Below are 15,397 nucleotides of genomic sequence, written 5' to 3' on the forward strand. Positions count from 1 at the left end.
GTGAGAAACAAAGAAAAATTAGATTGATGGCTAGAAGAGAATGATTAAATAAAAAATTCATGAAGAAGAGAAATTAAAAAAACCCTAGCATAGCATCACAGGCTTTTGCACAAAGACTTCCCTGACAATGGGAGCTTTTCTTTTCCAACTATTACTGTGCATTTTATTCTCTCTGTTTGCTACAAATACTAGGGAATAATGAGGAAAATGGTCACAAATTTCTGTAGAAGCTGGAACCGAGAGTAAAGTTTAAAAGGAGAGGTATGCATTTCACTGCCATTCTGAGTGGGGGTATGGTGCACTGTAAAAAATTAATTATTTGACTGGAATTACCTTATTTTTGTTTTTTAACTCTTAAATCAAATGTGACTAAATGGAAAAAACACAGACTTATGTTCATAATTATCGGCCCAGCTTGTACACTTAGAGCCCTTCTTCATTCAAATTTACTGCTCTCAGTGGCTGTTAGTAACAAAATGAATAATCTTCTGTGAATAAATTCTCTCAGGATTAGCCTTTCTCTCTGCTTGCAGGTTAACACCAGCAAATCCCTATTTATGGATGTGTATTAATGTCCAAAAGTATCTGAAAAGTGTGCAATTTGTATTTGTTTTGAATACATTATTTTTGAGGAGTCAGTACAACCTCAGATTTTGTGTCCTTGCTATAACATGAAAAAAAGTTCTGAAATGATTTTAAATTACAGTGCATTTATGGAAAAATAGAGAAGATAGTTACAGTGAAGAGTAGGACTTGAGAGACATACCTACAAGCCAATGCAGGCATTTAAAAATATTAATATTACTGTAAAGTCTTTAGGTGATGTCTGGTAATAGATATTTAATCTAGTAAAAGTGCTTTCATTGCTTACTTTTTAAAGTAATTTAATGGATGAGTGGTGCTATTAATGGACAACATGTAAAATCCAGACTTTTTTTGCTCAAAACATTCCTTTAGGGTTTAAACTTCTAAACAAATTCAGAGGCAATTTGAAGAGATCTAGCCTATATACAAGCTATGGGAATAATAATTTTATTAATTTTTCTTCTTAGCATTTCCTCTGCATTTAAAAGAAAATAGAAGTCACTGTGCATCTGTATACGGGACTTTTAAGTTGGCTGAGTGATATACCTTGCTTTCATAAGGTGGTTAGATCCAGACACTGTGGGTTGCCTGGTATATGATTGAGCATGCAGAGAGGAGATGAACAGAGGGCCTAAAAACATTTGAAAGTTATCCAAACAATCCTACAATTTTAATTTTCCCTTTGAGGGGTGGGTTGAGACAGAATTGCATTTGTAGCATCTTCAGCATAGCTCTTGCAAAAAAAATATGCAAAAAGCCCTCCAATCATAGCAAAACCAACCTTTCTTCCTACTTTCTTCCTACATATGGGATGCTGGAAGAATTGAAGATATGCATCTGGAAAACAATTGATCAAGTAATAAAAATAAACTTTTAAACTGATATTTTAACACCAATTAGTAGGATAAAGTCACACTGTTATGAACAATTGCAAAATTTCAATAAGCATTGCAGTTTTGCTCCAGCTAATACCTAATTTTTTGTTTCGAACGTTCAGCTATGTATTGCTGAAACTCAGATATCACCTGTAGAGTGTAGAAAGCTGGAGAAGTAATCTGTTTTAAATGTCTCTGACTTCCCAAATATCACTGTGCAATCATATAGCTTAGTGAAGAAGTAAAAGCAATTTTTGACTCCAAAGATCAGCCATTTCCAAATAAATGTTTGTGAAACCTCCAACTTTAATAGCTGCATTGTATCATCCAAAAAGATGTGCAACAGAATGAATAGATGACCTTTCAGACAGAGAACAAGCTGTTCACAATGTCTTTTTGCTTGCTCAGACAAAATATTCTTTTTATGCGGAGATACTTTCCACTGTTAACAACGCTGGTGAAATATAAAGAATTAATTGTTTTGTTCCTGAATGCAAGAAGATTTTAGCGATGTGCCTTTAGTTCAGGATTCTTTCTAGACCAGCTATGTTAAGTGCATTGATCTGGCTAGGTAGATTATTTTTTTACAGACAATGGAGATATTTTGCATCCTGTGCTCGCAGGGTGGGATGTCATTAGCTATCCATCCTTGTGATATCCGTGTGATATCTGGCTTTGAATGATACACGGATTAATTCTTACTGCCATCCTGCACCACAGCTACGAAGACAATAATTTACTGACAAGGAGGTCCAAGACAGCTGTAACTAAAATTGGTCCAAATTATTGTGCAGTTGCAGCCTTCATGTGAAAAGCTGCTGGGATTCTTAGTTGCACACTTATACACAAGCACTAGCTTGGACTGAAGCAGATTACAAACAAACAGCAAGAAAATCAGGATACAGAAATGAAGGCTGAGCCTTATCTTTCTCATGTGAAGTATGGTTTGGCTCTTAGTCTTTGCGGCTGTAAATTAACCGCTTAAATTTCAACTAAGTAATTGGTACTAGCTAGTAACAACTAGTTATAGCAGTAAGGTATTTTTTGCTCTGAAGTGTATAGAGAATTACTTCTGTTATTGTTCAGCCTTTGCTCATGTTCCTGTTATCTGATAAAGCAGATGGTGCAAACCTGTTTTCTTGTAAAAGAGAACAAAGTCTATCTCTTGGAATTCAAAGAAATATGGTGAACAGGAACTCCGCAAAACTTGAGGAAAATGGTGCCATTTTGAGAAGAAAAAAAAACCCCAAACACAGACATTTTTACTTTGAGGTTAAAAAGAGCAACATAATTCTCTTGTGTATTTGCAGAAAACTAAAGATTTTGTTTGTGAACCAAATACAAATTAATTCCTAGGTCACCCATCATATGTGATAGTTTACTAAAACTGAAAGCAAGTTTGTTTAATGACTGTAGAATAATTCCAGTTTGAAGGGATATGTGAAGGCATCTGGTCCAACCACTTCTTGAAGCTGGTCCAGTAAGACCAAAATGCTCAGAGCTTTGCCCAGGCAGTCCTTGAATATACCCCGTGTTGGAGATTCTGCAGTCTGTCTAGGCAGCCTGTCCCAGTGCTTGACCCGCCTCACAGAAGCAAGCAAAAAAAGTCCCTTATATCTAGACAATTTCCCTTTGTTGCCATCTCTGGTGATTACTGTTCATAATTTTGCTGCACATCTCCAGGAAAAGTCTGGCTCTGTCTTATCTCTCCTCTGCTGCTGAGTTGTTGAAGACTACCAGAAGGTTACCCCTGAGTCTTCTCATCCTAGAGCAAACCCAGTCCTTTCAGCCTTCTGCTGTGTTACAGAGATCTGAACTGGCAGTTCTGACAACTTGAGGTGCCACAGCTGCAGTGAGTAGGGATGGTCTGTTAGCAAGTACTGTCTTGTAAAACTGATAGAAACCAGGTGGAGAAGAAAACCTGTAATTAAATAAACCTGTTAGAAAATTTACTTACAGCGATGCCACAAGACTAACCAGCTAAAGACTGGATTCTATTTATTTCATGGTTCTCACCTACTGCCCATAGATGTTAATTGGTACTTGGTATTCACAGGTCTCTCTCTCCCATCACTAAGAGCTTTTCTTCTGAATTTTCAGAACAACTTAGCTGGTGGAAAGCTTGGTTTGCATGCAGTAGAGCCCATCAGGATGGTTGTGTTTGTGATAAGGACTCTTACTGATTCCTGAACAGTGGCTTATTTTGTGCATGTTTGTGAGAATGTGCTTGTTAAATGAAGGATCTGATCTCTGCAGTGGCAGCATATTGTTAAGTATTTAAACTTAGAAGTTTGATGTATTCTGTATACTTCAGCCTTTTTTGGGAGAGGAAAAGGTCCTATTCTCGCTTGACTCTCTTCCTCCTCTCACTAATGTATTACAGCTTGGGCTTTTTTTGTCTTTGCAGAAACTCTACTGGATGACTTCCTTCTCACATACACAGTCTTCATGACAACTGATGACTTATGCCAGGCACTTCTGAGGCAATATCTTTTTATTAAATGTTGTGTTAATATGGGCCACCCGCACTTAGGCTTATCTATTGTCAAACCTTATACTGAATGTAGTAAATTGCATGCCTGGGATGATTAGTTTTTCTCCTTGCATTTTGATGTTATTGAAATATAATCCTGTGTGATGATTTTGAGTTGTTTGTAAAAATGGTGAGAAGAAATAACAATTGTCTAATATTTACTACAGCATGCTTAGGAGGTGAACTGCACCTGAGATTTTGGCATCACACCCAAAGAAATGCATGAACAAATAGGAGAAACTTCAGAAGAAAGCAGTGGGAATTACCAGTACAAAGCAGGATTGAAAAGAATGGGATTTGTTTTACTGAAAAAAGGGCAACTCTAAGTGGGACAATCTTTCAGGTACCTAAAGAGGAAGCGAAGAATCTGTTCCTGTATCAGTGCTAGATAGGACAAGAGGCAGTGAGATTAAATTGCTGTAAGACAGTTTCGTGTTAGATACTAGGAAATATATGTATATTTTTTACATAAAAAAAGAAGCACTGGAGTGGAAAATGTGTGAGACGGTAGAATCTTTGATATTGTAGAATATTAAAAAGAAACCACCACAAAATATATTCCAAGGTTAACAAAGGGTATGGTCTCTTAGTATAGGAGCCTCCCTTAGAGTGGACTAGTTAAGGTGGACTTGGAGGGACTGGTTTAGCTGATCCTTCAGGAGCCCTTCTTCTGCAGTCCAGTTTTCATAAGGTTTTATGATACTTGGAATTTGATTCAGATATAGCTTCCCAAAGTTCAGGTTATATTGTTTTCCTAACTCCTCTTACGTGTTGTGGAGGACAATATTCAAACTGGAAACATTAAATGCAAATTTGGATATGAGCTCTGCTAATTTGCATGTGCCTGTAAGTACCTGTATATGTGTATATACACAAACATTCCCCTTTTAAAACATTTAGAATTTTTACAGCTGAGAAATCAGTAAGCAGAAAATTCCTGCTCTGAAGTTGAACTTATAAAGCGAAAGCTGCCTCTGAGTAAATCTGTGTCCAAAACATACACAAGAATATGTGAAGGATATATTGAAATGGACACCTAACTCATAGCAGCAGTTCAATCTTACATACTCTATTTGTAACTGTTGCAAAATAACATTTAAAGTGGTCTTAAAACCTAGCAAGACCTATATGTTAATTCTGAGATTATGTGAAGTAAGAAAAAGTAAATAATAAGTAAAAGTAAAGAATAAACAATCTCTGCTCCTTTTATCATATGATACATTATATGAATCTAACCCATTCTGATATAAAGGATTTTTTTCTTATATTTCCAATTACTTCCATAGGCTGTGGTACATTGTTTGAATGAACTTGTAGCTGTTAAATGAACTTGCTGTTCTTTTTTCTTTTTTTTTCTTCTTTACCTTTTGTGGTGAAAATGTCATCTTTTTACCTAATAAAAGAAGGAATAGAAAAGGACAGGAACAATATACAAAGTGAATATCTTCTGTCATTTGGTGTTTTTGCTTTGTGAAAAGAGAACAATGGTGAAAATAGATTCTTTCACCTTTTAAAAATTTTTCCCCATGTTATTTCTGCTGATAGTGTAATTTGTGCTCGGAGAGGGGGTGGAAATCTGACTTCCTGTGCTTGGCTTTTTTGTTGTTGTTAATGATGCATTGTCCTGCTTCCCATAGACATTCACATTGGCATTGATGTGTAGGACAAAGGTTCATTCCCAGTTCTGTGGAAAAGATATGACTCAACATTGTATAATTCCTTTTGAATTGATTTTGCTTTTATAGACTTATGCCTCTAATCTATAGAGGAAAAAAAATCCTGTTGGCACAGAGGATGGGCTGACATTTCCTTTACTGAGAATTTCATTCAGAAAAGTTGATAGAACTCCTAAAGCTCCAGATGGGGTAAAACATTTAAAACTGAGGAATATAGTGAAAAAATATTTAATTAGTAAATGAGATCATTGCAAAGTATTTCCAGTCCCTTAGTGTTTAAGTTTCAGTGAGACCTTATTATTTTTCCTTAACTTACTGTACCTATTGTGCTAAGAACCACCAAGGGAAAGAAGACGACTCTGATGTGTCCTGTAGGAAACGAAAAGTCTTGCATTTGGTGTCTCAGTGGACTTCTCTCTACAAAGACTGGTTACATGAAGATGAGCATTTAAAACAGTTTTTAAAGGTATTGAAACACTTTCTGATGCATTTCAGCACTTTAAGTAACACAATGTGTCTAAAAAACCACAACAGCAAAATCTATAATGCATATTTTTCGTACTTTAATTTCCTCCATGAAATTTATAGTATGAAATGGTTTACATATGTCTTCCTTGAATGCCTGATAGTCAGTTTGAATAGAAACCTTGTAATGTCAGTATATTAAATGTCAAAAACGCTACTTTCTAAAGTTGAAGTTATATGTGCAAAAACAATATAAAGGATTGTAGACCCGAATCATTTACGCTGAAATTTATGAATGTAGAAGAGTTAATTAGGCCAAAGCAAACCTCATCACTCAATTTATACATACAATCCTCATTTTCTTGGAAGGGGAAGAGGGGGATCTATGTGCAGATTCTGAAAAAGTATGGAGAAAGTATCTCCTTCAATTTCAATGAAGAAAGCCAGTTCAGTTTGTTTACATATGTGAAGTAGTGTCCTTTACATTGAACTGAGGTTCCTCATTGATAATATTAAGACAATGCCTCTCCCAAAAATATGTAGTTTGATTATTTAGTTATTTGTTTACTGGATTACAGCTAGGAGTACGTTGTCGTTTGTTTGTGAGAGACATCAACTCAATTTGAAGTGTATCCAAGCATGAGGAAAAGTGAAGAACTTTTTATCCATTTTAAAAGTCTTAATCAAATTAACCTGTTTGTTATTATTTGGTTAAGTGATAATGGTGTGATTTGTTCTCATGCTTCAGAATGTGTTCTTCTGACCAAACCCAGATTTTGTGTGACAGCCACGACTGTTGTTCTTAAATCTTCTCATTTGTAGACAAGAGTGTCAACTTTTTGCCCTCTTACTGGGTGACAGCAGAGTGTTTCTCCAAGGACAAGATGACTATTGATCAATTTGGAAATTTGATCAGGCACATTCTCTCCAGATGAGCCTTGCATAAATGTAATGATGAAATTTCTTTTAATAGGCTAGTGGTTGAATTTATTTAGAATGATGATGTAATGCCTTAAATTTATGTTTGAGTTAGCGGATGTTTGCAGATATACTGCTTTATTTTGTAGACAATATACAGGAATGTGTTAGATGATGTGTATGAATATCCCATTCTTGAGAAGGACCTGAAAGAATTTCAGAAGATACTTGGGATGCATCGTCGTCAGTGAGTATTGATTGTGTTTGTGTCTCCTTTTATGTAGATTATAATCTGTTTTTGTTGTCATCTTATTGTAATTCAATAAAGTGATGAGTAATACAAGTGCAATAATAATTTTTTTAATCATCACTTTTTTAAAAGTAGTCCTAATGCTAGACTATTTGATCTTCTGTGATGTTTGTGGGAGGAGTGTGTGTGGTTCAACTGTCACTCCAATCAATTTTGGTTGGGATGACTTACAAGTAAAGTGATACTGGGTGGAAAAGCTGGCAAATTTCCCTTCAAAAATTGCAATCTGTTACTTCAGATAGTACCTTCATTCTTTCTGCAATCAGCAGTACTGAAAAGCAAATCTCTTGCACTAGGCATCTGATGATTATTACTATACTGATAATTATGGTGTTTGCTTGGCACATTTTTCCAACAAATGGGATTTGTTTCCATGGTTTGGCAGTTGGGGAAGTGGAAAGAGCTGTGTCCCTGAAGGTGACCCAGACTATGTAGCCTGTGGGCCTGAGCTGTGTCCATGTTATCCAGCAGCTCATGGGTTGGCAGCATTGCTTTTGACTACATCAGTTGTGCACGTCACAGGAACGTTTCCTGGCTGAGCCAGACAGCCTTAACTTTCCCTGAAGGAGCTCTGCAGCCATTCTGCATTGACCATTTAATGTTAAAAACTTTCTGATGTTGTAAACTTGTAGTAGTTAAACTTCTTTTTCCTAAGCTTTGACTGGAAAAAATAATTTGGATTTTACATTTTGTTTCAGCACTGTAGATGAGTATTCACCTCACAGAAAGGTAATGCAAACCTGATTCTTAGTGCTTGCTAGATAACTTACATCTCACATTCTTCCCCTCTACCCTCTTTCTTCTCTTTTCTTGACTTCTCAACTGAAAGTGACTGTTAACCAAAACCATGGGAAGATACATGAGTGAGGTTAGACCTGCAACATTGCTTAAGGATTTTTTTTTTCTGCCAGTTCAACCCGAGTATCAGCTGTTTGAGCTAACTCGCAGTGGTTGTGATGGTATTAGCATTTTAATAAGACCCTCTGAGATGTAAGAATTCAGGAGAGGCCTAGGAGTGTGTCCTCACCAGGCTGGAGAGAGGTAGCAACCTGGGTAAACTGGACTTAGCACAGACATTGGCATGGATGTCAAGTAGATGCAGCAAAAGGGAGCATTTGTTGGGACAGGGACAGAGAAAGAAAGAGAGGAACATGAATCTGTCTATTTAACCAGAAGGAGAAGATGCAGCCAGAGAAGGCTGGTGTACAAACGGCACAGAGATGATGCTGTGCTCATCACGTTTACTGGGCTGAAGCTGAAGTATGTAATAAGCTTAAAATGTTACTGCAGAGATGTGGAAGGCAGAACATGAGATTGTAGTGAAATTGCTAAACAGACTGATTGGTATATAGGAAACGTATACAAGTGTATAAGAAATAGGCTTTGAAAGTGACTACAGAAAACCTTGAATCGTGCAGGCTACTTAGCCTTGGCTTGTCCTGCTTCCTCCAAAATCCCCACCTTAGCATTTATTTAGTAAGGCAACTCCCAGTTTACTGATGTGAGAAAGGATGGGTGCATTTCCTAAACAGAAACCTTCTTGGCCAGAAGTATTGGCTGGATGCTGTTTTCTGTGAACTACTGCTTTGTAAAGGGCAGGAATGCAAAGAGTCACTCTTGTCTCTCTCCTTTTTTTTTTTTTACTCTCTCCCTCCCTCACAGAACAAAACCTTTTTCCAGCAGTTCAGTGTAAAGGAGAACTGGCTGCAGCACAGAGGAACCATGAATGAAACAGAGGAAAGTAAGTATGATTGAAAGAGTGAGTAAAAAATTCCAAAACTATGAAATTGCTTCTCAGGGGCTCCCTGTAATGTAAATTTTTGTAAACTGACATGCAGCTTCTGAACAGGACTTTACACAGTCAAATCTTTCTTCTTTTCTGGCCTTAAGGTTACCTTTCTGCCTCCTATTTTGCCGGGGTTCAACAGTGACATGGTATCTCTAGGGGTTTTTTTCCCTGTTGGATTCCTCCAGCAGGCCTGTAGTAGAGCTGTGTGCCTCAGCAGTGCTGGCAGCTTATCCACCAGACATTATTCCTGCTCCATTTCATGCTCCCAGGTCTCTTGACCTAGATCTTGGTTGCGAGAGGGAAGTGAATAAGCCTATCATATGAAATGGGCCAGGGTCTGCCAGCCCTGAGAACCTGCTGTAGTTCCTTTTCTCCTCGAAAACATCTCTATTTGGAGTGCAAGATGCTGCTTCACTTTAATGTCAACTGTTTCATAATGCAATTTCCCTACATCGCTGCTAGTCACCCTCCTGTAATGCCTGGATGAGAAAGGAGGCAGAGAAGAGGATAATACCATGTACACAAGTAGAGAACAAGCATAGTGACCTCCTACCTGGAAGTCTTGCCCTTAGACGATGTATCTTTGTTTCGCACTGGGAACAAAGCTCCAGACGTTCACTTCGAGTCAAGAGTATTTTTAGTGGTCATTTGCGACAGAATAAAAACTGAGCTCCTTCAATGCCAAGTCTTGCTGCACAGTACGTGCTGCAAGATATCATCTTTCCGTGCTTCAAATATAGGTTTATTTGTGTTATTTGAGGTTTAATTGTGTTACCAAGGCTGCTTCTAAAAATGGTATTTCCAGATAAGAGCACTCACACTCCTTCTTAAGAAGTCAAACATAGCTTGTAGGTGAGTGGGGAGGAAAGTGTATCTGCACTAGAGAGGGGACAGACTACATGGCCATGGAGACAGGAAGGGCAGGACCCAGCAATGCCAGCCTTGACTGAGTCAAATTGGTTTTATCTCGCTCCTTGAGAGCACAAGCCATGGAAGATGATCAGATTGAGGGAATGAAATAGCAAAGTGAGGTTGGGGAGTGGAGAGACAGCTGCTGAGAAGGGACACATAAGTCGGTGTGATAGAGTGCTACTGACTGGTGGTGCTTGTGGGATATGGACACAGGCTTTGGTTGAATCAGGATGATGGTTGTGCTTGAGGGCCTGACTTCTAGGTTGATTTAATTCAATGTTAAAGGATCTGTCAGTAGCCCACTTATAAATTGACGTTGCTGTCATTGTCCCCTCTCAAATGACAGAGAGAAGATTTCAAACATATTCATGGTAGGCGAGTTGTGTTGCACTCTGCATATGGAGTCCAAAGATTCTTGTCAGATTTTAAAACATTTCTTCCTCTTCCTAGTAATTTACAGTGCAATTTGTTGTTTCTGTCTTTTCATGAGTTATATCCATTCTGAAGAGAGATTCTGCCATAGGACAAGCATCTGACTTAGTATCTGTCAGCAAAGACAGGTTGGGAAAAAATTTCAAAATCAAATGACTTTTCTTCCCCAAGGCTAAATGTTAAGTTCCTCTTTTCTTCTCATCTTCATTTTTAATTTACTACAACACAAAAAAAAAATTTCTGGAGAACAGAGTTCTTAACTGCTTTTGGCATGGTCTCAGTTAACGAAAGTGCCCTGAAGCCATGGAGGTTTGTAGGACAAGCAAAGAGCTATTGCTACATACAGCTGTCAATAAAAATAATTTTTAAAATACAACGTTTCTGGGGAAGAGCGGTTTTGTCTTATACTGACATGGTTTAATTAAGCACTGAAGGGAGTGTGAAACTGAGAGTTCTGGTAAGTCTTATTAGCAGATGTTGTATTTTTTGAAATATTTATGAAAGTCTGCAGCTCTGTTTCTTCCCATTTAAGTATGGCAGCTGTATTTCAAAGAACTGGCTACCACAAGTTCTGCAAAAGATGTAAGTCTAAAATTGTGGCATGCAAAGAGAGTATATATCCCTTTTTATGGCAGAAACAAAGTACTAGCTGAGCTGACCACAGTATTACTGCTGGTAATCTCCTTCCCAGAGCTGAACTAACTCATGGGCTTCAGTAGGAGCAGTGAGCCCAGGGAATTTCTTCAAACCCATCCTGCTCATGTGAGCTGCAGGAAAAGAGTTGTCAGAACTAATTACATTGCTATTTGGGCAGTCTCTGATGGCGGTAAAGTACTCTGGCAGTGGAAGTAGTTTAGATATCTAGATAGATGAGCTAGCCAGAGTGGTTGAAGAATAGGGAGTGCTGTTCTTTTTGAGCCTCCTATTACAGGTAGAAGTAGAGCTCCAAAAAATATCTGCAGTGGAAATGAAATATACTGAAAGGACAGTGATTTATCTGAACCTAAAAGGAAGAGAGAAAAGATGGCAGCAGCTGAGTTTGCAAAGAAGATAGGTAGTAGAGGATGTTGTCCGTGACAAATACTCATGGTAGGAAGTCTTAAATAAGTATTGTGGTGGGCATCTCTGTTTCCATTTGCTTAGCCCTCTCATATCCCAGGGTGAGGAGGTGGGAAGGGGGAGAACAGTGATACTTATGCTTGGTTTCATGTCCCAGTTGGTCAAGGTGCAGCAGCTGCCATTCCTGCAGCCACAGCAACCAGACATCTGAGCCTAGGAGATTCTCCCTGCTTTGTTCAGTTGTCTCTGGCTACTGCTGAGTGTGTCTTTCTTCCTTTGTGCAGTTTTCTGCCGTGTGTATATAACCGAGCACTCCTATGTCAGTGTGAAAGCTCAAGTATCCACTTCGGCACAGGAGATACTGAAGATTGTAGCAGAAAAAATCCAGTACCCAGAGGAGGAGCTGGCGCTGGTGATAGTCACGTTCTCTGGTGGTAAATAACTTCCCTTCATCTAATTACTTACCTTTTAGTGCATCACGTAAGGGAGGGCTGGCGTTTTCTGGTGCAAGGATGCAGCTGTTCCTGTGTGGGTCCACAGCTGGATGGCCATGGGAACAATGAGGAGCTCCTTTTCAGAGTGTTGTTTCCATGGCAACAGTTCAATCTTGGGTACTGTTGGATAGGATACTGCATCTTCTCATAGGATACTGCATCTCCTCACTGGGTAGGGAGTGCAAAGCATTCTCAGTCTTCAGCAATACTGCAAGATTTTTTTGTTTCCCCATGGATAAATCTCCTACTTTCAAATTGAAATTAATTTGGAAGGCAATGAAGCATGGTTTGCTTTAAAAATATAAAAAAGAATAACTGTATATATGGCTGTTTCCTCATTTATGGCATGGGTAATTAATATTCTCCAGCAGAAAGGAGGGAAACATATATTTTCACAGTTAAGATACTGAGAGCAATCTAAGCAATATTTTGTAAGCAGCTTTGCTTACGCTTGACATTTTTTGCCTCTTGTTTTTGTGTTTCTCATTGAACAGAAAGGCTTAGTGTCCTTTTTAAGGAAGACAAGACTGATTATGGGGTGATATTGGGGACCAGTCAAACCCTCAAGATTTTCTTTGAGGTTTGTCAGGTCTCCCACTCTTTGGTCAGATTGTTTTGCACATTATGGTGTGTTTTGGCACTGATCTAACTAGGTGCGTAGAAATGTAGAACTGGATCTACAAAAAGGGGTTAAGAGTGTAGAATATCTTAGCCTTTTTTCAGATAACGTTAGTTGGTGATGATTCCCTGGGACAAAAGATGCACCCTTTAGAGATGTGGCCCTCATTGCTACTTCTCTGTCAGCCTAGTTAAGTAAAATATGCACAAATACGTACTTGTTCTGGTGGTTTATTTAATTCAGGAGCCACATTTTCACACCAAGCTTAATTAAATAACCATTTCTTTGCTTGGCACCACTGTGATTGGCAGGGAGATGATGTGTTACTCCAGGCTCTCAACCTGAGCATGAAGTGGCCACTCAGGAGTGTTACACGTAGGTGTACTGGACAGACAGGCTACATAATTTGCAGGCATACTTTTTTTCACCCTTGTGTGTGCCCAAACTTGCCTCCAGTACTGCAAAATCACTGTGCTACTGGTTTTTGGGTCTTGTGCTCCTCAAGAGCAAGGCAAGTTACACTCTGATAGCAATAAGTCTGATGCTAAGTGCCTACTTAGCTAAAGAAAACCAACAATTCATAAATAATGAACACACTATTAGTTTTTGACCACATTTGTTCCCGAGAAAGACAAAGACTGAGTAGTTGCCACTTGATTGTTCAATAAGAAACAGTAATTACAATGCAGGTTCAAGAAGATTGGCATTTATACATGACCATTGTAACCTCTAAGATGTTAGTTAGTCACATTGCCTGAATTAACTGGAGATACTACAATTTCAGTATCCTTTCTCTTATGTTGTGTCACTCTTATGCTGTAGGCAATAAGTGCCAGCCAATCATGCTTTTTTTTTTCCTTTGTGGTTTGTTTGGGTTTTTTTTACCATTTGCATGACTCAGAACTGTCACCTGCTTAGAGGGCATCAGTATGAGTGTTGGTGAAGGTATTTTTATTGTACTCCTGAACTGAACAAGCAAGTTCTTTTTATTCGAGTTCAGTTATAGATGTGTCTAGTGTCAGTGTGTGCATGTGTGAGTGAGAAAGCACTCTGAAACGCATTTGGCTCTGATTCCTGATCCTGCTCATCCCCTCATGGGCAATGAAAGGTCCAAGGTAGCTGTCAGTATGCCTGTAGTGCTTTTGGGTCTGCATCGATACAGTCGTAATCAAATCCCATGCATCAGATCTCCAGAAGATGACTTGGACCCTACAGAAAGAGATAGTTTTCCCATGTCATTTTTTTATCTATGTTCTAGGTTTTTTCTTTATTTTTCCTCACACTTTTCTCTGACGCATCCGAGATTGCCCCAACCTGAACCAGTACTCTGGAGTGGAGAAAAAAAAGAAGTCCTTTTTCTTTGCTGCCTGTTTGGTGTGTCCTGCTCCTTTACTCAGATGTTTCCTAAAGGAATTGCTGTAGGTCTTAAGGAATTTCTGTAAATACTGTTCTATAAATGACTCTTCAGCTCTTGCTTCATGAAGTGAATTTCATGGCACTAGGATCCTTTAAACTTCTTTTCCTATTGAATGACTGTGGCTACTGATGACATCTCCACCTCTGCTCTTGTCTGCCAGTGACACACAACAGTTCAATCTCTGGAGGTCAAAACTCTTTTCTTTAACAAAAGTCGCTTTATTTACAATAGATACACAGGGTTGAAATGAAATGGTTTATAATGTGTAGGAGGTTAGACTACGGTTTAAGGGTTTCTTTCTGTTCTGTTCTATGTGAAGTCCAGGTTGAAAGCAAATACTGGAAGTTTGTGTGCTCTATCTACTTCAGCATCAGAGACATCTTTGTTGTGCACAAGTAGTGTGGAAGTGATGGTCTCTGTAGGGCCTGGATTTGATGCATAGTTACATTCTAAGAAGCTGATGTGTATTTACAAATGTATTTGTAACATTTTTCTCATTTATATACAGCTTTTACTCCTTTTTTATGAAGTTTTTGTGTTTTGTTTTCTGTTTTTACAGAAACACATGAACTACAACCAAATGACTTGGCTATCTCAAAATCTTTTGAGTCATCCAGTCGTATGTTTGTCTACCGAAAAGACCTGACTGATACTTTGGTAAGGATCTGTATTGTATACTTCCTGTTTTGATTTGTCTGATTCCAGATCAAGAACTTAATATTCCTTTGAGAGGGCTTTTTCAATACAGAATTTATTTTTTGCTTCCTTAGTAAAGCTTACTGAGCTGCTCTATACCTGAAAAAAAAAGCCTGCATTTTACAGCAGTTATTTGATTGAACAGTAATGGAATTTGTTCATCAATTTGAAGTAGACCAAAGCTGCTGTACAGCTTAAATCTTTCAATCTACATCAGCCTGGAAAAGCTTGTGCTTGTACAGATCTGGATGGAATGAGAATTAATCAGGGCCTATGTGACACCCCACCCACCCCCCACCTTGTAACTCTGTAACACTTAAAGTGGCTGGTACATTATTGTACAAGGTGATGGACAAACTCTGTGGAATTACTACATGTAGACATAGGTGTTGTGTGACTTCTACCAAAATTACTGGGCATCAGAACAACCCCAGTGTTGTGGCAGCCGCCTGTTCAGTCTATGGCTGGCATATGTCACTGTTGGCATGTCTTCCTCCTTCCCTTCTGTCTGTCTGTCTCTCCGTCTCCTCATTGGTTCTGGGAAGGGCAGTGAGTCAAAGGACAGTAGGTGTCTCTCATTCTCTCTGCCCTCAGAAACCAGGATTGCAAATTCTCTT

General features: G+C 38.5%; 1 protein-coding gene across 5 annotated transcripts in view; it reads left to right on the plus strand.

Annotated features, from left to right (window-relative positions):
* Positions 1–15,397, plus strand: part of RAPGEF5 (Rap guanine nucleotide exchange factor 5) — a 166,001-nt gene that overhangs the window by 125,673 nt on the left and 24,931 nt on the right. For 4 of the 5 annotated variants that reach the window (XM_061997258.1, XM_061997259.1, XM_061997260.1 and 1 more), the window contains 7 exons: positions 3,868–3,946; positions 5,991–6,135; positions 7,202–7,299; positions 8,061–8,091; positions 9,025–9,103; positions 11,839–11,988; positions 14,644–14,741. In XM_061997258.1, the coding sequence (XP_061853242.1) occupies positions 3,868–3,946; positions 5,991–6,135; positions 7,202–7,299; positions 8,061–8,091; positions 9,025–9,103; positions 11,839–11,988; positions 14,644–14,741 (680 nt within the window). The remainder of the gene's footprint in view (positions 1–3,867; positions 3,947–5,990; positions 6,136–7,201; positions 7,300–8,060; positions 8,092–9,024; positions 9,104–11,838; positions 11,989–14,643; positions 14,742–15,397) is intronic. The other variant, XM_061997261.1, reaches the window with a different exon arrangement.

This window comes from Colius striatus, chromosome 5 (genome assembly GCF_028858725.1).
Source record: "Colius striatus isolate bColStr4 chromosome 5, bColStr4.1.hap1, whole genome shotgun sequence".
Taxonomy (NCBI): domain Eukaryota; kingdom Metazoa; phylum Chordata; class Aves; order Coliiformes; family Coliidae; genus Colius; species Colius striatus.